General features: G+C 43.6%; 1 protein-coding gene across 1 annotated transcript in view; it reads right to left on the bottom strand.

Annotated features, from left to right (window-relative positions):
* Positions 1–3,213: 3,213 nt before the first annotated feature.
* Positions 3,214–23,741, bottom strand: part of NR3C1 (nuclear receptor subfamily 3 group C member 1) — a 58,570-nt gene continuing 38,042 nt past the window's right edge. The window contains exons 5-9 of the mRNA XM_068409743.1: positions 19,190–19,468; positions 17,485–17,629; positions 9,945–10,075; positions 7,159–7,316; positions 3,214–6,282 (exon numbers count right to left, since the gene is read on the bottom strand). Coding sequence (XP_068265844.1) covers positions 6,130–6,282; positions 7,159–7,316; positions 9,945–10,075; positions 17,485–17,629; positions 19,190–19,468 — 866 coding nt within the window. The 3' untranslated portion in view covers positions 3,214–6,129. The remainder of the gene's footprint in view (positions 6,283–7,158; positions 7,317–9,944; positions 10,076–17,484; positions 17,630–19,189; positions 19,469–23,741) is intronic.

Genomic DNA, 23,741 nt, shown 5'->3' with positions numbered 1-23,741 from the left:
ACCAGCACTGAGGTAGGGGCACACGTGGGTGCAGCTGGGGCTCCGGGGTAAGAAAAAGAGTGTCCTGTTTTTGTGGGGATAAAACGTACAGAATCCCTTTTCTGTTCCCTGTTGTCTCAGTGTGTGCCCAGCTGTGGGCTGGTGATCGAGGCCATCAGCAGCTAAACCCAGGGCAGCTGCCCCAGGCTGGCCCAGGTGTGTGACATTAACGTCAGGGTCACTGTAAATGGGAGAGCTGCTGGGATGAGGGCTCTTGGCTCTGCTCTCTTCCTCATTCTCCTTCTCTTGTCCCAACAGTTGTGATCCCAGGAGGAACTTCCCACCACTCTGAGCAAGTATAACTTTGTGTCTTTTGTATTAGCATTGATATTGGTTTCTTTATTTCATTAAATCTGTTTAAATTTCAGCCCACGAGCATCCCTCCTTTTCCCCATTCCCTTTCTTGGTTGGGGAAGGGACATTTGGTGACAGAACAACTGGTTGGTGTTTAGCCCTGGGTGCGGGCTGGTCGGAGACAGAAAGGAAGGAGGAGCAAAGAAAATAAAGGGGCAGAAAGAAAAGTCTTGAGAAGAGTTTAGAAATGCTGCCTGCTCGAGCCAAACCCAAAATCCTCCCAGCAAGTGCTGGGGAAGAAAAAAAACCCCCAAGCACGGGCTGTCCGGGCTGGGGGATCCCGGTCCCCACGCTCAGCCCCCTGCAGCTGCAGCCCCGCGCTCCGGCCCCGGCCTCCCCACGCACACTGGGGCACTTTTTCCAGCACATCACGTCGAGCAGAAAGTATAACCCTGTCCTATCGCATTAGCAACGCAATTAGGGGCCGTGTTAGGTGCTGCGTCAGCAGTTTTCCCTCGATCTTTTCATGTGGTTTGAGCGTGAATCAACAGAGCCTGTAATTAGAAGGATTCCACTCACTTGTTATTTTTTAAACTTAAAAGTACCCGTGTTGTGACCTCGGAGAATATCCTTAATTATGCTCTGGAGCTGTGCCAAGCCTGTGATGTGCGGAATAAGGATATTTACTGCCGCCACCACTCCTCCAGTCTTGCTCCAGAGCAAGTTCCTATCAGCTACTCCATGGGCTGGGGTGTTTGAGATCAACTTTCAACCCCCTTTAAAGGGTTTCTCTAGTTACGGCTCCTCCAGTCATGTCCTACATGACAAAACTGTAAAAATGGCTTTTCCAACCCGGTCTGACACATGGAGAGGGCACACGGGGGATGCAGAAGCTCTGGTTTTGTACCCCTTGTTTCACAGACGCTTTTGATGTAACTAATTCTGTAAATGCAACAGGACAAACTGGCTCTCGGGTGGAGTGTGTAGGCATGGAGTAACTGATGCCCTCTGCCACAAAGGGTATCAGCAGACCCTGAGGTGGTACTACAGCATAAAGTAGTTATTTTATCTTAATAGCTGATGTGTCTCCTTAAAGCATCTTTTCCTAATTACTACATGAATAAATGTAGTTACTGCAAACCCTGTTGTGTTGCCTCTGACCCCAACCTCCAGCCTTGGGAAACACCAACGGGACGTTTGTGTAAGGCTGTGCTTTAATTGCAATCACTTCGGAGAGACCATTCCCTGCTGGGAAGTTGGCATTTTATGTTGCTGTTAAATGAGATTTTATTATAGCACGAAGCTCGCACTGCTGTTCAATGGGGGTGAAGGCGTGAGCTATGTTAAGGAAAAAAATTCAGCAGTTTTATTTACTGGTGGGTGGAAGATCCATCGCTTTTTAAATCTCAAATGGTCACAGGGCAGGAAGGGAATTTTATGGCAGTGTTGTTTGTTCTGGGGCTGCGAGACTTCCCACACACCAAGAGCAACGTCTTCCCCCCCATCCACAGCCAAACGGGTATTTTTCAGCATTTCTCATCTAGGAAATAAAAGTTTAGTTAAATTCTGCTTTTGGAAAGTGACAACCTTGTGAGGCAGTAATGATTTTCAATTAAATTGTTAATCTGAAATTAATTATTAGAAGTCCTCCTGCTCTAGAACTCAACTACAGCAGCACTTAGCTGTAGTATAAATAATTTTTGCACATCAGGTGGGTAATGAAAACAACATAAATGATCGGGGTTGTCAGCAGCAATCCTTTGTGGGTACACAGCAAGAACTCGACAAAAGCATTTTGGAGCCATTTAATGAAAAAAGCAGAATTTTATTATATGGTTTCTGTCCATTATTCGGCATTGCTGTAAATGGCTCACATTTACTGCAACTTCTGTACAGATGTGTGGCTTTGTATTACCCGAACAGCAAATTTAAATGAAAAAAAAATAAATGTTCAACAATTCCACACAAGCTTTTACAGTCCAACATTTCACTGAGTAGGTGAAAACTACAGACTTGTTACTACAGAATTATTCAGCATGAATAAAAAACTACAACTTTTATTTTTAAACAGGAGTCACTGGTTTAATTTTTTATTTTTATGCTGTTTTAAAATTACTGTGATAAAAATAATGATTTTTTTAATAATGCCATACACCGGTATGATACAGGATTTGTCCCCAGTATATATCTTTTGTTTAATATACAAAATAGAGTCAACGATGTGTCCTTATTCTGCGCTGTCACAGAAGTTAGGGTGGAGGTGGGGATATTTTCGCACACACAGCCTGGCCTCAGAGAACCAGGGCGTCTCGAAGAGGCCCTAAATCCTTTCCTGGAAATTTGGTTCCTATGTAACACGGATGGCTCAGCAACTCCTGGCTGCAGAGCGGAGTAAGGACAGAGCTTAATTAGTAAGGAATACACACGGGCATTTAAAGATCTCGCTCTAAGGGCTGGCCCTCAAGTCCCCACGTGCTGAAGTTTGACTACGGGGAACAGGATTTCACTGACGCTCATCCAGGCACTTCCTCCTGTTCTCTGCCTTTTGACGTGAAAATGGCAAGGTCCTTTTTCGGCCCCAACTTCTTCCCAGCCCCCCACACTTCCAGGTGCAAAGCTCCTACCGACACCCCGGGTCGGTCGCTCGGGCGATGCCCAGGCTGGGCCAGCCCTGCAGCAGCTCCCCCTCTGCCCCTCCGTCCCCTCTCCCCCTCCATCCCCTCCCTAAGGCCCTTCCCGGCCCTCGGTCGGTGCATGCACTTTGTGATAAGGCACTGAAGAGACAAAGTCAGAATTCTCCCTGCTTTATCCAGAGTGCAGATACTACCCACTGCTACACGGACTACGACACACACAACATGGACTCCTCACCGCTTACTAAAGCACTACAGACTTTTAATTGTGAACTTTAAAACTCAACAGCACGTACAGGACGATTGCTTTCTTCTAACATCACAGTTTCCTTTTTTTTTTTGTCTCCTTAAATCTGTAAAACTAAAACACACAGGCACGTCGACAGAAAGGGGGCAGAGAGCCTCTCTGCTCCTGGTAGCAGTTCTCTCGAGGTGGTGATAATTTGTTCATGTTCACTGTCGTTACTTGTCTGCTGGCAAAAAGTTTTGTATCTCTGCATCTATAAACGCACAAACGTGTGCACAGGCGCACACCCACGCTCCTTCACACCAGCTCAAACTGAGGTACCCGGGGAGGGGATTTTTCAATCCATTCTCTAACGCAAGAGCAGTTTTCACTGAAGATCCCCCTGAAACTCCCGTCCGTGCCTCCAAGGGGCTGCGAGTATTTCCACCGAGTTGGGTTGAAAGTTGTAACTGAAATACTGACCTTAACTGTTAGAGAACGTACATATTCTTTACAGATCAGAGAGAAGAGAATGATTATTTTTTTTTATTAAAGATGATATTTTACTCAAAAGTACTGAATATAGTATCTTTTTTAATAGGCATAACATTCAAAAAGAGATTGAAGAAAGGATGAAAATTTATTTTCCTGCTTCACTCGGGAACAAACCTTTGCCAGACGACAGCACTGTGCTAGTGTGTTGTGCCCCACCTCCGCTCCGGATTTACACACTGCTGGTACCTGGACGTGCATTATTGCCAATTCTCCGAGCTGGCTGCGTGGGGGAGGCTGGATGTGGAACTAACCCCGACGGCCAGAGGGGTGCAGATGTGCACACACGCATCTTCCCGACGTGTTTCGCAGCGGGGTCTGACTGAGCCACAGCTGGCGAACGGTAACCAGCCACGCCGGGGGGGGACCCCAGCCAGGCTCCAACTCCTGGTTGTACACAGTGATCTGATCAACGTAAAACCGACCCTAAAACCCTCCGCTGAGCACAGGTCTGCACTTCTTTGGGCACTACCCACCGCTGCCTTCAGCACCACCTCCAGACACCCCCCACCTCGCACGGGTTACCGTTCAGCATCTGTGTGACCCCTACAAAAAATATAATTACATGTATCATGATAAAGCAATCTGTCAGCTAAAAATCATCCTTATTATACACTATACAAGCTATTTTACAATCATTTAATAAATTGCTTTTAAAGCTGCAGTAGCCCTTCCCTTCTTTTCTCAGATGAGCGAATATACCGATTATACATATTTGAAACTATAACTAAATATAAAAATATATTAGTTTTTTTTTGTATTTTCTCAGATGATCTCTCTCATTTCTATTACACAAATAATCTGGCCACTTTTTGAGTAAAAATCAAATTTTAGAGTGGCTTAGTAAATATTTAAATTTTGAGCTACAGAAAATTGTTAAGGTGCACGTAGAAAAGGCTACTACAGCTTCTAAACATTTTAAAATATAGCTATCGATGGCAACGAGGAGAAATTCACAGGACCTGTGGTAGGTTTATGGCACGCTAGTAATTCCGTACGAAGGGACGCAGCCTTACAAAGACAGAGAGGTGGACAGACGACTCTAAGACCACGAACTCAGAAGCGGAGCTCTCCTGCTCCCCAGGAGAGAGGATGAACCCGTCGGCGGGGGGGAGCTGTGGACGCGGGGCTCCAGCCACGCGTGTGGAGTCTGTGCGGGCGGGCGCGCTGCCGGGGACACGCCGCCCCAGGAGAGAGCTCCAGGAGAAACCAGAACCAACCCAACCCCCTGGGCACCGTCACGGGGCCGCCGCTTCAGTCCATGGTGTTTTTCCATAGATACTCGTACGACGATAGGTTTAAGTGTATAGAAAATGTGAGTTTCTCCGCACAGAAGTAAACTTTTCTTAAGCTATGCATATTTTCCTGAAAATTTCCTGATGGGCAGTCAGGACTGATCTTCTTGGCATCAATGCAGCCCATGACTCTTATAGTTATGGCTGTTGCATTATATGCAAAAAATCAGGCTTTTTTTTTTTTTTTTCAATATATAAAATAACCTGCTCGTTTATATCCAGTTAGGACTGGGTTAATTTGCTATGAATCTGCATATCCAACACTTTTGCACACATACCAAAAGTATTTGTGTCATTCGCATCTATTGAAATTAGATTTGAGTGTTCTCCCACCCGCCCTGGCCCTTAAAAAATGCCTAATTTTTATGGTCACTTTGACAGTTGAAAGCTATCAGGTTAGAAAAGCCCAACCCATTTTCACTTGAATATACTCAAGGATTAATGTCTAGAGGTCATTTAGGAAAGCTACGAGCTGCCCCACCTTAAAAAACCAGCTGTACAATAGGCATCTTGAAGTATTACAAAAAAATTATGTAAGAAAAAATGAACAAGCCTAGTTCACGGTATATAAAGGAAATTGCTAAAACCAGACAGTAATAGCTATAAAAGGCACAACTTCCCTTTTCTGATATACACTTGTAAACTTTCTTCAGGTTACATGCATAAACCAAAATGCTACCTTAACTTTAAAAAAAAAAAAAATCCAAAACACTTAAAAAAAAAAAAAAAGCCTAGAAAATTGTCTCCAGCCGACTGCAGAAATTAATTAGCAGAATGTTCATAACACAGCCTCAGATCTTGTCACCGGTGGTTTTGATGCATCCACGGATGTTGCACGAGGGGAGATATATAATTTCTGACAAATAAATTCCTTTTCCTTTCCTTTCTCCCCAATTTTTTACCAAATGTGAGGAATCCGCTGCTTCTATAGCCTAAATCTTGGCCCTCTGTAAACCACATGTAGTGCATAATTACAAAAGAAACACCGCTGCAAGGACAAAATTAACAAGTCTGTTAGGTTTTCTCTTTACAAAAAAACAAAAGCTATCATTTGTCGTTTTCTTAAGGCAACCCTTTTGTGTTAAGGCAGTCACTTCTGATGAAATAAGAGCTTCTTGATATTTCCATTTGAGTATTTTGGTATCTGATTGCTGATGATTTCTGCCAGCATTTCTGGGAACTCAATACTCATGGATTTATCCAAAAATGTCTGGAAGCAAAAGCTCAGAAGATTTTCAACCACCTACAAGCGACAAAGCAAAGAATTACTTTCACAGCAACACTTACAGAGGAACCACCAACCTACCCCCGTCCTTCGGCGCGGGGCCTGGTGTCCAGCTGCCCCACGCACGCCTCGCGCCCTGCTCACCCAACACCTCCTTCTAATTAGCAAGTCTCATAAATGGCCTTGTAACATAAAACAAGGAACAGGTCGTGCAAGGGCTTTACAAATACTGCAGAGATTTTGTATCAACTCCCATTCTAGCATGTAGGTACCATCCATATGGATGAGCTTAATGGGATCTTCCCAGGTGCTTGGTGCACTAATAAGAAAAAAAAAATCAATCAAGGTCTCCAAGTTTCCCTTGCTTTATCCAGCTTAAACTCTACTTCATACTATCTGCACAATCCAGAGCACATACTGCAACAGCAGACAGCCTCAATTCTGAAATTCCTTGCAAAATTGGACTGCTACTAATACTAAAAAAAAAGCACTGATGCATTATTTTAACGCAATTTCAAACAATTCCACAGATTCTTGAATAGTTTGTCTCTGAGGCAATACTGTTTTTAAACCTCACATCTCTGCTGCTACTGCAAAATCATCTACAATTTCCCAGTTCCTCCATTTTAAAGCAATAACATTTTCAAAGCCTAAGGAGACAGAAGATTACATCAATTATTATAATAATTGGACTCCACTGCAAAAGCAGGCTGAAAGCACCGAGTTCGCCTCGTTCAATTAGCCTTGAGTCAGACAGCAGGGGAGCATGACCGCCTCCTCCCCCCCGCTCCCACCACGTATTTATCCCTTTAAATAAAAAAAAGGATAGAGAATACTGTCCTATCCCCACACTTATTTATCTGGAGGGTCCACAGCGTTTGTTTCAGCACTTACATCATGCATAGAGTCCAGCAGTTTAGTCAGTTGATAAAATCGCTGCCAGTTCTGGCTGGAGTTCCCTTCTCTCTTCACTATGGCCTTGCCCAGCTCCTTGATGTACGTCATGCGGATTTCTTCGAACAAAGACTGGCTCTTCAGGCCTTCCTTAGGAACTGCAACATCGATACAAACCTTTGAGATATTACACACCTACGAATTGTGTCATTATTTACGTTCTCTTACGTTATTTACACAAAAATGACCAAAAGAAAGAGGACTCAATGAAATGACAGCTGAGACACAAGGGAAGAGTGAAAACTGAGGCGGGTGAGTCATGGAACAAACAGCACGGGACTGCTGGCAAAATGAAAATAATAATAAACAACACAAAGGTAACCAACAAGAAACAGGGAAGGGAACCAGACCACGGAGGCAGCAACACTAAGCCCTGGAAGTGCCTTGATGAAGAACCACCAGGGCTGGAGCTCCCGTGTTCCCAGTGTCTTTCCATAAAAATTCCGTGTGCCAAGGGAAGAGCGAGGGTAGGATCACAGGAGGGCTCAGAAGGGACATTGAAAGACCATCTAGTTCCAACCCTCCTGATGTGGGTAAAATAACGCGTCCAGGCAAGGCAGTAGCAGAGAGGCTGGACAACAAGGGGCTGCCCACGCCAGGGAGGACTCGGGTCTCAGCAGAGCTTCTTGCAGTAGGGATGGGAGGTGGAGAGAGCGCCACATGGATGAGGAGCTGGGGTGAGAAACCCAAGGCGTGGAGACCAAGACCCGTACTCAGATTCAAATCCACGTTCAGTCCCTGCGCCTACTTCTCCTACTAGGATCGTCCTTCTGGAGGCCAAGGCCTAGTAAATAAATAGGGACAAATCAAGCGTATGGACTCCAGTGGTCCTTAAGGTGCTTGATTTGAAGCCTTTGATCACCTTGGCGAAGCGAATGGAAAGAGCTGAAGACAGAGAAGAGAGAGAGCTGAGACAAAGCCAACCGAAAGCAAGAGAGGAGGAAAGAGGCCACTAACGCACGCTCCCTTCCTTAGAGGATCCAACCCTCACTACACTGTCAGCACCCGTGAGATGTCAGAGTGAAGCATCTTGTCTGCCTTGTCTACACAGGAGATGACATGTCAACTGTTGCTTCAATAATTCAAATGGGAAAGGTCCGTGAGCTACATCTGTGTGTGAGCTACTTCTCTTAGACCCGCATGGGATTCCTGTTTTACTCCTCCTCTTCTCTTGGAAAATTTACACAGAAACACAATAAATATGAATTCAAGTTGTGAAGTTGCAGGTTAAGCAGCTATACAAATTTCAACTATTCCACAATGTACCACTTCCACAACGTATGTACTCAAAAAGAAATGTGAAAATAAATTCTTTCACTGTAAATATAACAAAGCACTGCTGGATAATGCCAGCGCTCGCCATACTTCACTCGTGAATGCGTTTATTTCTGCCAGTGTAGTCTCTTCCCTACTTCTGCCATGGAAATTCCTTTAAGGAAATTTCCAACTCCTGTAAGGAAAGTTGGCCTACACCACATCCAAAACACTTGAGGAATTTTCGGGAGAGGTTTCAGAAACTGCTTTAAATTTGCAGTTTCGGGGAAGTTTCAAGTTCCTACAAAGCCCACGGCAGCGTGGAGCTGAAAAGTTTCCTCTGAAAAGAGCCCTTGTCCCAGTGCTGGGCTTGGCAGGCGAGGCTGCGCCGTCCCTGCCAGGACGCCGAGGTGACGGGCCCGGGGGGAGCTGGCCGAGGCAGCGTACGGCCCGACACCTCTGCTGCCCGCGCTCCTCACCCAGGGCTTCGCAGCACACAGCCCCGGGTCACCAGAGCCTCCTGCCCTCACTGGGGGAAAGCCCAAAGCTACCCATTTCTCATTTGTTTATAAGAATTACTGCTATTATTCACTGGAAATATTAAATGTTTGAGCCCTTGGTGTAAAGAACTGTTTAAACTTTTTAAAATATTGACTTTTCATCATGTAGTAGTGCTACGCTGAAAAATGCTTACTTGCACTGCTGCTCTGACTGACACTGCGGAGCACGCTGGCGTGCCTGTCACTAAACAAACCCCATGAGTCTGAACAGAGGGTGAAAATGACACTGTAAGAGTTATTTACATAACGATTCACATCGGTGTACGTCTGTACGCTCCAAAAGCACTATTTTGACACTGACATTTCATGCAGTACAGACAAGAGAATTGTACTAAGCTGTGGCTTGTAACTACAGCATGTCCTATCGGAGACATAAAACCATCATGTAGGATACCAGATAAATCCATCTTATGGTATCTACTGTAAATCTACCATATAGTCTTAGATGCCAATGCAAAAAGCATTTAACAAATTTTAAATAACACTTTTTTTGGGAAACTGCTTAACTGGGTCAGAACTTCCTCTCAGGTGGTGGTGGTGGGTTTTTAGGGGTTTTGTTTAGTTGTTCTTTTTTTTAAGTATTTCATGGCATGAAGTCATAGCCCTGCCCACTTCTTTGAGTCCTAAACTCCTCAGCCAGTCTGTGATTTATAGATTTTTGAAGAATTTCAAACTGCAGCTCTGAGCTAGGCGCCTCTGTTGGACTTGCGAAGTTTTGAACACAATCCATAGTATCTCAGCATGAATGTCTTGTATCTGCTAACAGCAAAACTTCCTTCACTAACCCTATATGGTCAGGTGCAAAGCAGAACATTTTGGCTTTTATTTGCCATCAGATACCTAACACAGCATTAAACTACATACTCCTAACACCGGCACACTGTTCACACAGGTATTTAACTATTCACCTACTTGTAGAGAGGAGAAGCAACGTTTTCATGCAGAGATACTCTTCATATGAGACTTGAAGCCGTGATAGCTCTCGGGCAACCATGAGCATACGTTTGCACTGTTCGTACATACACGGGAGATTCATCCTCTGCCTGAAAAATAAGAGTATAAATGTTAGTTCCATGTCTAGCTACCTAAAATCTCTAAGCCTAAGTCTTACCACACTTCACTCAAGAGCAGTGGGGGTTGTAGAGGCAGATGACAAGCTAGTACGTGATATATCTCGCAGCAAAACAATCTGGTTTTCTCCAGTGACCCCATTCAGGGCCATTGCCTCGGTCCCCACACGCACACACCGCCCTAGATCCGCAGCGTGAGGGGAGCGGGCGGTATGAAACCCCGGGGCTACGGAGGAAGCCTGTCCTCACCAAGGGCTGACCAGCGAGCTCTGGTATCAACAGACAACACAACGGTTCAGCACAAACGGGACATACAAATCAAGTTCAGTCACTGTGTGACAAACTTCTTGAAGTCTGGCAGTCCCAAAGTATTTAATCCATATGAAGAACCATGATGGTACACTACACTAAGAGATGAGATTTCTCTAGTTCTTTCAATACCTTTGAGTATTTACCTGAATTTAATATGCATTTGCTCACCAGCGATAGCATCAACTTGCTGCAACTCCTCTATTTTCAAAGTGAGTTTATACTCCTTGTATTCCTTTTATGTTCTTAAAAAGATGCCTAGTACTGCAATTAAATTTTGTTACCTTTATACAGTGATAATAAGGTTTCTAACCATAAATGGAAAGACATGTTGACCATCAAAGGAAAATCTTGGCAAGGACTGACTTGGAATCAGAAAGACAAACATTATGCATTTATAATTTTTTTCCTTTTATTTTTTTCTATTTTAATGAAACCGTGCCTCAAGATAGGAACTGCTCCTTTTATTTAGCACCTCAGCTGAAGCAACAATCCTCTTTACACGTGCTTTTACAGCTAGCTGCTGGGAATACTGCAGGATTACAGTTTCGGGTGGTAAATAAACAAGAACAGATTAATTCTGAAGAGTGTAAGAGAGATTTATGCTTTTCCATGTAAACTTTTATAGAGAAGAAGATAGGCAAAACAGTACATTTCAAATGCAATGACTACACAACCTCTCTCCAGTGATGCTAGCAATTTATTTTTCATTAATGATGTGTCACCTTAAGACACCACCTATTCAATATTATAATCTAAACAAAGACACAGACAAAACTGAATCCCAGTATAAGTTAAGAGTAAGATTTGGTTATGTAACTACACCAGTTTCTCCAAAGCTGCCATCACTTTTCAGTGCTCCTTTTCTTAGCCCTGCAAGAGAATTACACACCGTGCCCTCGCAAGCACACTGAGAAACTCTATGTGAAAACAAGAAGAAACACACACCTTTCTCCAGGTGCAAAATAAGAATAACAGGAATTCAGATGGGTTTTGAAAGACAGAAGGAGTAAGTGTAAGATGTTCAGTTGCAGGATGTTTCTCAGGGCACTTGACACAAAGCCACTATTTGGCCATTTGGCAAACCTTCCCCTAACCCCTCCGGGCTGTATCAAAGGGCATCTTAGATATTTCAAATTGAGCAACTCAAACACATTCTGTGACAGGGCTCAGCAGTTTTTCCTCATGTAAAACTATTACCACTTCTGGGCAGAAGGTTAAAATACACATTATGAAATGGGTCAGCCTGCCATTTGTTTCTATCTGCTGTAAGTGCAATCACCACCACAACTCTCAGAATCTATATGAAGACACGCAGATTTCTGGTAATACCAAGGCTGTGCAAACTGCAGTCTGCAAAAAACGAGAGCAAAGCACAGCCCTGCACCGTGCTGGGGAGGGAGCAGATCCAGGCTGTGTCAGAACAACAGGGAAGCTGGTTCACTGGGCAGCCCTTAACGCTGTCGAAGGGTCTGGGAAGAGGTCCAGCCATTCCCCTCGCAGATCTCCTGGCCAGGGTGCATGGGGTGATCTCAGCTGCCATGGGGCTGTGTGCAGGGGGAGGCTGTCCGAGGAGGCGGGTCGAGCCACAGACCGAGGACCCAGCGAAGAGTGGGGGCTTGAGGGCTCCTTCCTTACTCCCTGCTCACTTTCACTGGTACCCCACCCTACAGAGGGCATTTAGCAAGCTTATTAATTAATTTACCCACGCATAAACCAGATACAATAGTTAAACTAGGTACTATACTTAGGTAATTATACTCAGCGATGACATCACACATGATTTCTTCTCAGCAGAAACTATCCACAGAACCATAGTGACTTCGTGGAGTCTTCAAGCAAAGCTCTGGTGACACCCAGGGCTGGTAACCCCCGGGACGCTGCATGGCCCCGGGCTCTGCAGGAGCTCCGGGTGACACGGGGTGCATCGCAGCCATGCGGGGCTCTGGCAGTGATTGCCACACGTATACACTGAGGCTTGAACAGCTGACCAGCGGCATCCTACCACTTTTGGAGTGATCCTCCTTTCTGGAGGGGTTTAAGAAAAGCCTGGACATGGCACTTAGTGCCCTGGTCTAGTTGCCATGGTGGTGTCAGGGCAATGGTTGGACTCGATGAGCCCAGAGGGCTCTTCCAACCTCATTGATTCTGTGATTCTGTGACCACAAATCTAGTCCGATTTGAATCACCACCTTGTTCTGGAAGTATCTAACACTCCTCTACCTCAGAAAAGAACACGCGAGTCGGGCATTAGCTGTAAGTTCAGCCCAACGAAAGCCCAGGTAATGTACACGGCATGTACATATGCATGTGTGTGGGATGCATGTTGATGAGAACAGCACGTGATGGTTTTCAACACTGCTGTGAGTCACTCAGTTCAGCTAACTCTATAAAAGAATAAAAAGCAGTAAACAAGATGCTGGTATTCTGCAAAACAGGTGACACTGACTGCACAGGATTAATTACAAAAGAATGTTTGGAAAAAATCCTGAGAAGAAGAGAACTGATAAAACATTGCTTAGAAAACCGTAATCACTTGTTATTTCCTTTCTACTCCAGTAACACCAACACAGACATTCAGCACGGTATATGATATTATAAGGACAAATGAGACCCAGGAGTTGACCTCACACCTCAGAGGAGCAAAGAGCGAAGATGACGAGCATGCAACCAGAGTCAAAATCCCACAACATGGGACTGCCAAGAAGCTCTTTCTGAAGCCAGGCAGCAATTAAACGGCATCTGCGACTCGAGCACAGCTGTGCAAGAGTCACTGCTGCTCACTGTAACTTCACGTACACTGTGACACAAATAGAGGCCTGAAGCTGACACAGTAACGGTGCCAACTGCAACAAAAGCATGTTTTGAATCACAAATTGTGGAAACAGTTATACAGTGCTGCAAAATCATAGGTTTGTACTATCTCCAAACACTAAATGATGGTCTAAAGCCTGAGATTTATTAAGCTGCCAAATTTTTCCACAATTTGAATCGTTGGGTTTTTTTTTTGTGTGTGTGTATATATATATAAAAATACATATATTATATATAAAATTACCAGCTGATATAGACATACCTCCATTAAAAAAAATTTTTCTTGTTTTGAAATGTAAAATGATGAGCTTACTGAATAGTGACACACTAATCCATTAAAGTATATTATTTTTACCCAGAAATGAAATATAGAAACGCAAATCTAAAGTATTTTCCAAAGCCCTACAATAACTTAAAATACATTTTTGCCCCTCCCCTGATGAGCTGCTGAACAAGCCTCCCCTCTCCCCTGGAAGCCTGTCCCCGGGTGCTGGCAGCCCTTCCCCGTGCAGAGGGCGAGCTGGGCACGCTGGAGCACTGCTGTGCCCACGCACTGGCACCTTTCCTACCGCCCGCAGGGGAAGGGCCGGGGCAGTACCTGCCACCCCACAGGTGACTGACCCCACGGGAGCACCAGGGGTTGCCCATTTCCCTGCCCAGGTTTACCAGCGCCGGCTCGTCAGCTCTGGAGCCCTGGATGCCGTAGAAGGCTGAGGAACCTCTTTGCACTCAACAAAAGCTATGTGAAATAATTAATTTTCATACCGCAGCAACTTCATAACCCACCTTACTCAACCCTATCAGACGTATTAACTCAGGACATCCAATACGTGATAAACATTATTCAAATATATTGGATGACTTTCTTCCCCCCCACCCAAATAAATGACAGGAGTACAGACACAAAAATGGAATATTCAATAAATATTCAATTTTTAGGAGAAGACTGGTCAAATGACGAGGCTGCCAGCTAAAGACTGAAGAAGAGAGTTTAATTCTCTTTCCCACCACAGACTGCATCGATGATACTCGGGAAATTCAATTATGGAGGCATCTACGATGGTACTAATGAATAGTGGCATTCAGCACTACCACAGCTAAAGCTACCTAGGCACCACGCAGAACAAATCCTCTGATGGCTGGAAAGCCTTTTGTGCGTTCATGGTGAGGTATTTACAAATGCTAAGGATCTGTCAGCTGAAAATGCAGCATGACAAACCTCTTAACGGGTTAGACAGGTTCTTTATGCACAGCCTGGTTACACACAGCTGCCTGAGAGGTGTCGACATGAGCTGGTGGATCTTGCTACTCCATACCTAAGTAAGTAGTAACTACACAGAATAATACTGGAGAAGGGGAGGCTCAGAGGTGACCTTAGTGCAGCCTACAACTACCTGAAGGGAGGTTGTAGCGCAGTGGGAGTCGGCCTCTTCTCCCAGGCAACCAGCGCTAGGACAAGAGGACACAGCCTCAAGCTTGGCCAGGGGAGGGTCAGGTTGGACATTAGGAAGCATTTCTTCTCAGCAAGGGTCATTAGCCATTGGAAGGGGCTGCCCAGGGAGGTGGTGGAGTCACCATCTCTGGAGGGGTTTAAGAAAAGCCTGGACATGGCACTTAGTGCCATGGTCTAGTTGCCATGGTGGTGTCAGGGCAATGGTTGGGCTCTATGATCCCAGAGGGCTCTTCCAACCTGGTTGATTCTGTGATTCTGTGGACAGGGTTGGTGCATGGATAAATGCATGAAAGACTGACGTTGCTCAGATGCTTGAGCAGATACATGGAACTACAGAACATCTTATTAGCAAGAGTTTTGGGGGTGTGGGTGGGAGGTGGGAAGGAGTTGTTGGGCTGAAAGATCACCAAGACGCGTATCAGAAAGCGGCACTGAATAACCCCAGAATGGTTTTCAGGGGGTTACGGACCTCAGTACTCTCCTTTGAATGACCTATCAAGCAGAGAGAGTGGGCACATCTGATCACTAAAATCCAAGAGCATTTTTTCCTCGATGTCCATGATGTCTCTCTCACCTACCGAACGTTTCAGCACCAGCGGTGCCTCCCCAGTGCCACGGCCCCTCTGCCTTTCCCTGCGGTACTGCGCTTCGTAAGCTGCTTACAGCTCATGCAGTGCTTTTATGCATTATTCAGTATTTATTATTATTATTTTATTGACGAATGGCACATAAAAAGTTACGACCAGAGAGTTTTATGGGGAACCTGTAACATGCTGGAGAAGAAACTGCAGCTCTCTCAATCTACACGGCTTATTGAAAACAAATGTCATTTTGATAAACAACTTATGTACCAAAACTGTAACCAGAATGAACTTGAGAATTAATATTTAGTGTAATAGATTACGCTTGCAGGTTTTTTTTAAGCGTACCAACACATACTTAGCTGTAAAGCTCTATGGTTTTGACCCTTTGATAGAACAGCAGAAGACCTCTGACTTAAAGCAAATTAGATGTTATTATGCTTATTGATGTCAATATAAAATATTTCAGTTCCACCACATGGAGGCTATTTTACTCCAGAGACATATTCTAAGAACTTTAATAAACCTAAGTGCACAGATGGGCCCTCACCTGTCATCTGCTCTTCACCTTTTTTTGAAAAAATTATTATTATAAAGAAACAATTACAGTTTATAAAAGCCTGGACAAATATTTACATTGAAAAAAATAAAGGAAATAAATAAACATGAAAAAGCAGTAGTCTGGAAAGTGAATGGCTAATCTCATAGAAAATGTAACAATTACTATTTTTTTTTAACAGAGAAAAGATTTGGGAGATCTGATACTGAACTGCAATAGGAACAGAAATATTAAGACTACTGTCTCAAACCATGCCAAAGCTATTGCCTCCATTTTAAAGACAGGAAAATAAGAGACAAGAACAATACCTTGTCACTTGCATCAGTTTTTCAAATTATGGCCAGTGAAATTGTGATGCTAACGAAGTTTGGTGATGGTCTGGGTCAAAGGCCCTGTGTGATGGTATTTATTAGTTTTAGTCCCCACAAATGGACTACGCCACCTCATGAAAAAAGAAACGGCAGCTCTATAGTGATAGAATCATATTAACTGGAGCCTGCAGATGGGGAAACCAGGCTTTGAACTGCCTGGCCAGCAACCCCAAAGGTTTACACCTACAGAATATTATCAGCAACTAATTCAGAATACAGACAAAATGCCTCGAAGGGCTTTATAAATACGGCTATCAGCTCTGGGCCTGCAAGACTGAAAGATCACTTGAGAAGTTTGTTACAGACCATGCAGACACTCTCCCACCTGCTTGAAGAAGCAGCTTTTTAAAATCTGAGCTGAAGGGGCCAACTGCTAAACCAGCTTCAGAGCAAAAGGCAGGGCAGAGCGTGACAGTGTGTCCTGACCGATTCCTGAACACAGCCCGGCAGGAGAGGGTTTGCCATGGAGTATTTGCTCTCCAGCCTGGAGGCAGAAAGGCATATCCTCACCTGATCTGCTACTACGCCTTCCAAATAGTATATGGGAAGTAATATAACTATGCATATGTCTGCGCAAAACATCTGCATCCAACGGAGCCTTCTGCCCATCACCTCGACCACCCCCAACTCCTTTTTTCTCTGCTCTACAACACAGAACTACTGCACACCACCACTTCGAAAAATACAAGGGAAACGACACACAGTGCAAGAAGAGAGGTGTCAGAACATTCTAGCAAACTCAATTTTTCTTGAAAATTGGTAAGAAAGTTCAACAAAACAAAAAATCAGATTAGTTTTTCCAGGTGTGATGCTGTCCTCTTAACCAGATTTTAATCAGGCTCAAATATAAATGTTTAACTGATCCAGAACTCAGTGAAGCTGGTAGGACCACACTATTATTTTATACAATAAAGAACATTATGCAATTTGCCAAACTTTTCTCTCCATCCCAGATGTATTTTTAGCTTCAACAGTGTTGGCTCTGACAAAATCAATGATTATAATCAATGGTACAGGAACAGTCACAATATGGAACATTTCAGTACAAACACCTCCCACAAAAGCTTCTTGATATAAATACACACTATCTAAAATACCTTTCTTCCATTTGACGTATGTAAAAATCCTAAGCATTCTGCTAAAAGAAAAAACAAGTTGCAAATGACAGACTGGTTTGTGATTTCTACAAGAATTTGCTACCCAGTGATTCACCTCTCAAGTGCAAAGCCCAGAAATACCGCGTGGAGTCTAGTATCACCCTGGGAAACCTGGGAAATGACTCACGTCTGACTTACTCGTTAATGATCAGGTCTGGTGCAAAGCACAGGAGATTTCCATTGGATTGTTTGTACGATCTCCATCCTAAAGCAAAAGCCATCAGGAACATCCATGAGTACTGCAGAAGGGTCATTTGGTCATCCAGGTGTAGATTTCGGAAACCTGGAAAAATCAAAATTGAGGTGTGGCAGTACTGGTTGCAAAAAAAGGAAGACAACCCCTCCCTGTAACCTGGAAAAGGACCATATTTATCATCAGTACAACTTCTGTCTGACCGACGGAGATTACCACTTTTAAAAGCATATTTCATAAAAATTTCTGTAACTGTGATGACTGTACCTGAAATAACACCAGAATTTCTTGCCATATTACAATAATCTAATTCAGTCCAGCATTTCTCTATTTTAGACTAGATTTTGGGTGGAAGAAAAAAAAATTAGAAGGGGATGTAACATTAAAAAATCAGAATATATGTGTGTGCTTGTCTGGAACTGATGGTCAGTTACGACAGATTACGAAAGACAACAATTATATTTAATATACACTATAATTCATTTGGCTATCTTCCAAAAGCACTACCTACCACTTACTACTTCTAAAATACAAGCAAAGTGTTTCAAAGTTATTTCAAACTTACTGGGTCAAATCTTGAAATCTTTGCTCAAACCCTCCTCAGGAAATTTTGAAATCCCAACTAAAAGGTTTAGCAACCAATGCTGGCTTACTGTTAGCATGTCTGATGCTGTACAACCAGCAGAAGTATGTACAAATTAAATAGTCATGAAGAGCCACCTCAGCGACCACAAAAAAGAAGATAAAAAATGATAAGAATAGTTCCTATTAACATAATTATTAAAGAGAAGACTGGCATCTTCATTAAGAGCGTATGTTCTAACCCGAAAGGTTTGGCTAATTAGGGAAACTGTTCAGAAGAGACTATGAACACAGAACTCTTATAAAAATGGTATCTAAATTTGTATTGAAAACAGGTAGCTAATGGTACTGAGTGGAAGTGAAAGGGAGAACAACACTAATCTTTGTTCCATCAGGAATAGACAGATCTTCAGCTTCACCTGCAGCCCTGGCCTCTCCCAAAGACACACTATGGGATGTCCAAGGCTGAGACGTGGCATCACTTCTGTAAGGCAATTGCTGACTGTGCCTTCAGGTGGGAGCCAAAATAGCAACAAACCTTCCACATTCCCCAGGTGACAGTCAGTTCAATCGTGTGGCTACAGTGCTTGAGAGAAAATGAACATTGTGACTTCCCCTCTGGGACTGCACGCTCAAATGCCAACTCCCAGTCAAGAAAAAACTACAGGTATGGCGAGGGGTAGTAAAAAAAGAACCGTGCATGAATGCAGACCCAGATAAACCAGTACAGCAGCACCAGTCTATAAAAGCCAAGAGAACCTTATTGCTAAAAATATTCAAGAAATAATTATCTAAGAGGTGCGGCTAGAGCTAATAAAAACAGTTCTCTATACTACTTTTAAAAACAAATATCTATTTTTAACACTCAGTGGTCAAAGGGTTCAAGTAAAATGAACTTGTAATCCCAGTAAATACATTTTTGCATCTGTGTCTTTTCTGCTTTTCCACTCCAGAGGTCTGAGACACGAGTTAGCCCAGCCATCACTAAAACTTCATCTGTGAAGGCTTTGAGGGATACCACATACAAAAGCCAGACTGCACTCGGTAATTAAGGTATTTGCATATTACCTGGTATTGCCTTTGCCCACTTCACTGCAGCTACCACCTGCCGTCCCCCCAGCATGTTGAGCGTGGACAGGATCCTCCAGCTGGAGTCGGGCAGCGTGCTGTCGTAGCCCGAGTACAGCACCTCGGGCTCGATCACCTCCAGCAGCGAGACCAGGGTGGGCGTCAGCTGCGGCAGGGACGCGGGGACGATGCTCTTGTTCCCAGGCGCTTCAGAAGCGTCCCGCGCTCCCGCTGCGGGCGTCTGCTGAATCCCTTTTATCTTCTTCTTTGTTTTTCGAGCTAGGAAAGTTTTGGTAAGTCACAGGTTAGACCATGGGAAGTGACCGCACAGCAATAAAAACGCAGCAGAGGAAATGCTGCTTTCGTGTCCGTGCAGCTGTAGATGGGGCAGCTGAAACTTTTAAAGCATTTTTTCATAAATCTGTAAATAATTTCACTTCAATTCTAATTAAGCTTCCTGTGAAAATAAGTTGATTTTACTTTTTAATCAAAGTCACGTTTATGTTAATGTTTCACCATGTTAAATAACGTCTGCAGGTGGTACAAATACAGGGCCTGATCCTACAATTTCTGTTACGTGCAAAATTTCAGTGAAACTTCACGTGACAGCATGACATCTGCTTGGAAATATTTGCAGGACTGAGCACTTTGTAAGTTCCTTAAAATATTAAGTATAGAAACCATACAGAAGAAAGGAAAAAGTCTATTTAACGGGTAAGGAGTTACTCAATCTCTCGAGCCAGGGAAAACATTTTTTTGAAAATGCTGGGCAGGAGGAGATTCTTCTCTTGCCAGCTCTCTTGCATATAAATCATTCCTGCGTAATTAAACCATAAAACTCATTCGCCAAATAAATAAAACATCACACAGAGATGTTAACTGTAAACTACAAAAAGCTGGAGCAACAATTTTATTAGCATATTGTCAATAACGGAGTCTCCTGCTTGGCTCTCAGCTCTCCTGGACGCAGGCTGCTACCCCGAACGCACTGAGACCAAAATGAAACCCAGTTCTGTTCCCGTGTCTCAATTAATTAATTGATTTCTGTTCTGGAACTTCGGAGAGAAATCAGTCACACGTAACAGCATCATGTAATGTGGTTTTACATTCAAAATGTCTGCGGACCTACCCAGAATCTCTAATCATCAGAAATGCACCAACTCTGTAGCTTAACGACAGAGCCAATCCCCCTCCTGAGCCCGCTTCTCCCGCTGGCTGGGACAGAGACTCCAGAAACCAACAGCTGAAGAGAACAAATTCCCTGCGGACCTTGTACAAACTGCAGTTTCCCAAAGGCTTACACACTGGCCACATCGGCCAAGCCTGTCATGGGGGAATAGCAACAGCTATTTCCTTGGAGCAAAGAGCTGCTTGTTATTCTCATCTACATTTTGAAATGGCTGCTCCAAAATCCTCTCAGCATTCTGGCATTTTTTGCCCCACTGTCCTTGTTCTCAAAAGCAAACAAACTGCTTTGACTTAAATTTACATGCACATGCCTTCAGCTTAATGCAGACACCTGGTATGGAGTATTTCCAGCCCAGAAAGTCTGGTAAAATTATAATTAAAAGAAATATATCTGATAAGATAAAGTATTATGCAAGAATTTTTTTATTAGGCTATACTGCTAGACCTGACTTAGATATATAGCTGTAACTCACAAAAGAAGAAGGTTGAGACAATGTATTTCTTTAGAATTTATTTCAAATATAAAAATACCACAAATATAAACCCAGCTCCTTAGGGCAAATTACAGAAGATAATCCATACCAATAAACTTGGCATGGGAATAAAAGCATCCAAGGTTTTCTGCTAAAAACAACCAACCACCGCCCTGCCAAAACCCCAGCCCCCTGCAGCCCGGCACCCAGCGAGGCTGCAGAGCCTTCTGATGTCCCTGCAGACACCTCCTGTGCGCCGGGCAGATGGCCCGTGCCCCCGAGCCACCCACGCAGCTCGTGGCCCCAGGACGTGGCAAAGCCTTCCCTGCACCGTGCCCAGACCCACCGCTGCCAGGCAGGCGCGGAGACCGCGCACCGCGCTTCCAAAATGGGATTTGTAATGACAAAAACTGCAGTGACAGGGCAGGGCAAGGGGTGTTATCAGAAAGAGGAAGAGATCCTTCAAAAACTTGAAATTCAAAATCAATAAATAATTTCTTCAAACACATCAGAAAGAGAAAGGGTGCCAAAGGATGCCTGGGGTCAATTAATGATGGAAGTGGAAGTGGGAAGTCAAAGAAATAAAGGCTGGAGTACAGAATGTCATTATTCTACTGTATAAATCTCTGGTACCTGAGCTTGATAGTTGTACGTTTTTCCAGTCCCCTACACCCAAAAAAACATGCAATAGAAACAGGAAAGTTCCAGAAAAGGGTGACAAGTAGGGCCAAAGGTATGACTGATGATAAACCAGACTAGAACAGAAAATTATCAAGCAACACGTTTCTAGTGTATAAGGAGCCACTTTTGTCTCAGCACAAGAGCAGGTAAGAATTAAAATATTGTATGGTAGGTTTGATTTATTTATTTATTTAAAAATAAGTTAGCCTCCTCCTCAATACCTAGCAGTGAAATTCACTGCAAGTATTACAAACCTAGAGACCCTCAGAATGTGGCTGGACAGTCCTGGCAGCAGTCTACCAGCCAGCACGGCTGCGTGAAAAGGGCCTTCAGACTGACATGTGGGGTATTTTCATCTCTTGCTGTTCATTAACTGATTTGTTTATAACCATTATTTATGCACTGAGAATAAACCTGATGACTTTTCAAAAATAAATTACTGTCTAAAAAGTATGCAAATTTAATTAGCTTTTGAACTAGAGTAATTCCTGAACTGTGACCCCGAAATAGCCAAGGTAAAAGGAACTATTTTTTAGTCTCTTCTGCACTCAAAGCTGCCTTCCAGTTTTCTTTTCTGCGACTTCTTCTGTACGACCAGTTCACCACCTGTTCAGATCTGTCCCATAAATCGTTGTTTTCACGGCCCTTTTTCACTGTTTCACACTACCTTGGGTTCTTCCCTTTTTGTGTTGCTGAGTTTCCAGATCTCTTTTCCCTCTCAGTGATAAAAGCTTCTCCCCCTTCTTCCAACAACTTATATAACAAAATCCATCCTCCAAAAAGCCACGATTCTCTAGGATTCTCTGCGCCAAAATTCAGGCAAACTATAGCTGGAAGGGCTCTAAACTACACGCAGAAAAGTGGCAACTATCGGTGTCATTTGATTTTAATTCTCTTTTGTGCAGAAAGGCAACTCAAACAACACGTCCTAGAGCCTGAGATAGCTATATTGGTGTCTGCTTTCAAAAGAGTTCATATGAATTGATGCAGAAATGGAAAATTAAAGTAATATACATAATAAGGTGCTTTATCCATGCAGATAAATATATTAATACATGTACTTTGAAAACAACTATGGAGAGAAAAAATAGAAAAGTCTTAAAACAAAATGTATTCTTTTCCACCTCAAAATGAAAATTGTGGTGGTTTGCATCATTCTAAACTTTCTTTAGGCTCTGCTGTTACCTCTACTTGCTACTGGCCACACCAGCCCCACCAGGGCATTGATCATTCCACCTTGGACACCACGAGTAGGCAAGTGGACTATGCTGCTATGACCTCTGAAGCTGCAAGGTCCAGCCCGCTGGGAGTGTCTGAAAGCTCAATCTAGCTCCTGGGAGACACTCGCTGACAACCTCACGTACTTTAAGGATTTATTTTAGAACCCGCTGTTGCAGATTTTGGCTGTTAAGAGATGTACCCTCGCATCCTGCACAAATCACAGCAACACCTCAACAAGCGCACCAGCAACATCCCCTCCTCCCTCAAATCTCTCCCACGACGTCTGGGATGTACTTGTACCCATGTCACAGAAGGGGAAGCATTCCAGCCCATGGGGTTTTTCCCTTTGCTCTGAAGGAAGGGACATGGAGAACCACCTGCAGGGCAGAAAAACTGGTGGTTCGTCCTCCTGAGAGAGGCTGGAAGCAGAAGGACGGACGTGCTAACACAGACTCCAATATGCACATCATCTATCTCTAACATAATTCACCACTTACGTTTTACCAACGGATATTATCACTGACTGAAATGAAACTCTGCTCGTATTTGTATCTGACAAACACTTTTTTGACGTTTTTATTTTATCTGACAACTTTGATTACACAAGTATCACCATGATAACTATGCTAGTAAGTACTGTATTAATCTCTACAGCTCAAGGAAAAAACATCAAGCATAAAACATAGCTGACACTAATAAAAATGTTTTATGCCATTTTACAACTGCTGGTAAATCTCTAGTTGATGTGGTCTTCGGTTTCTCATAAGTCATCCAGGACTTAGCAGAGAATAAATATGTACTGGTACATTTACATTTATTTATTTAACCTATCTTTTTCTAGAGACATTCTGACAGATACTTAAGAAGGATCCACAGCATGAACAAAAATAATTCCCTTTTCTTCAGTTTGAAGATACAAGCCCCACTCCAACTCCAGATCTGTCTCTCTGGGCTTTCCCTCTCATCTGTGGTTGTGTCAGGTCACTCTC

Source organism: Nyctibius grandis, chromosome 10, assembly GCF_013368605.1.
Source record: "Nyctibius grandis isolate bNycGra1 chromosome 10, bNycGra1.pri, whole genome shotgun sequence".
Lineage (NCBI taxonomy): Eukaryota > Metazoa > Chordata > Aves > Nyctibiiformes > Nyctibiidae > Nyctibius > Nyctibius grandis.
The sequence above is the reverse complement of the archived record's forward strand: the minus strand, read 5'-3'. Positions and strand labels throughout refer to the sequence as shown.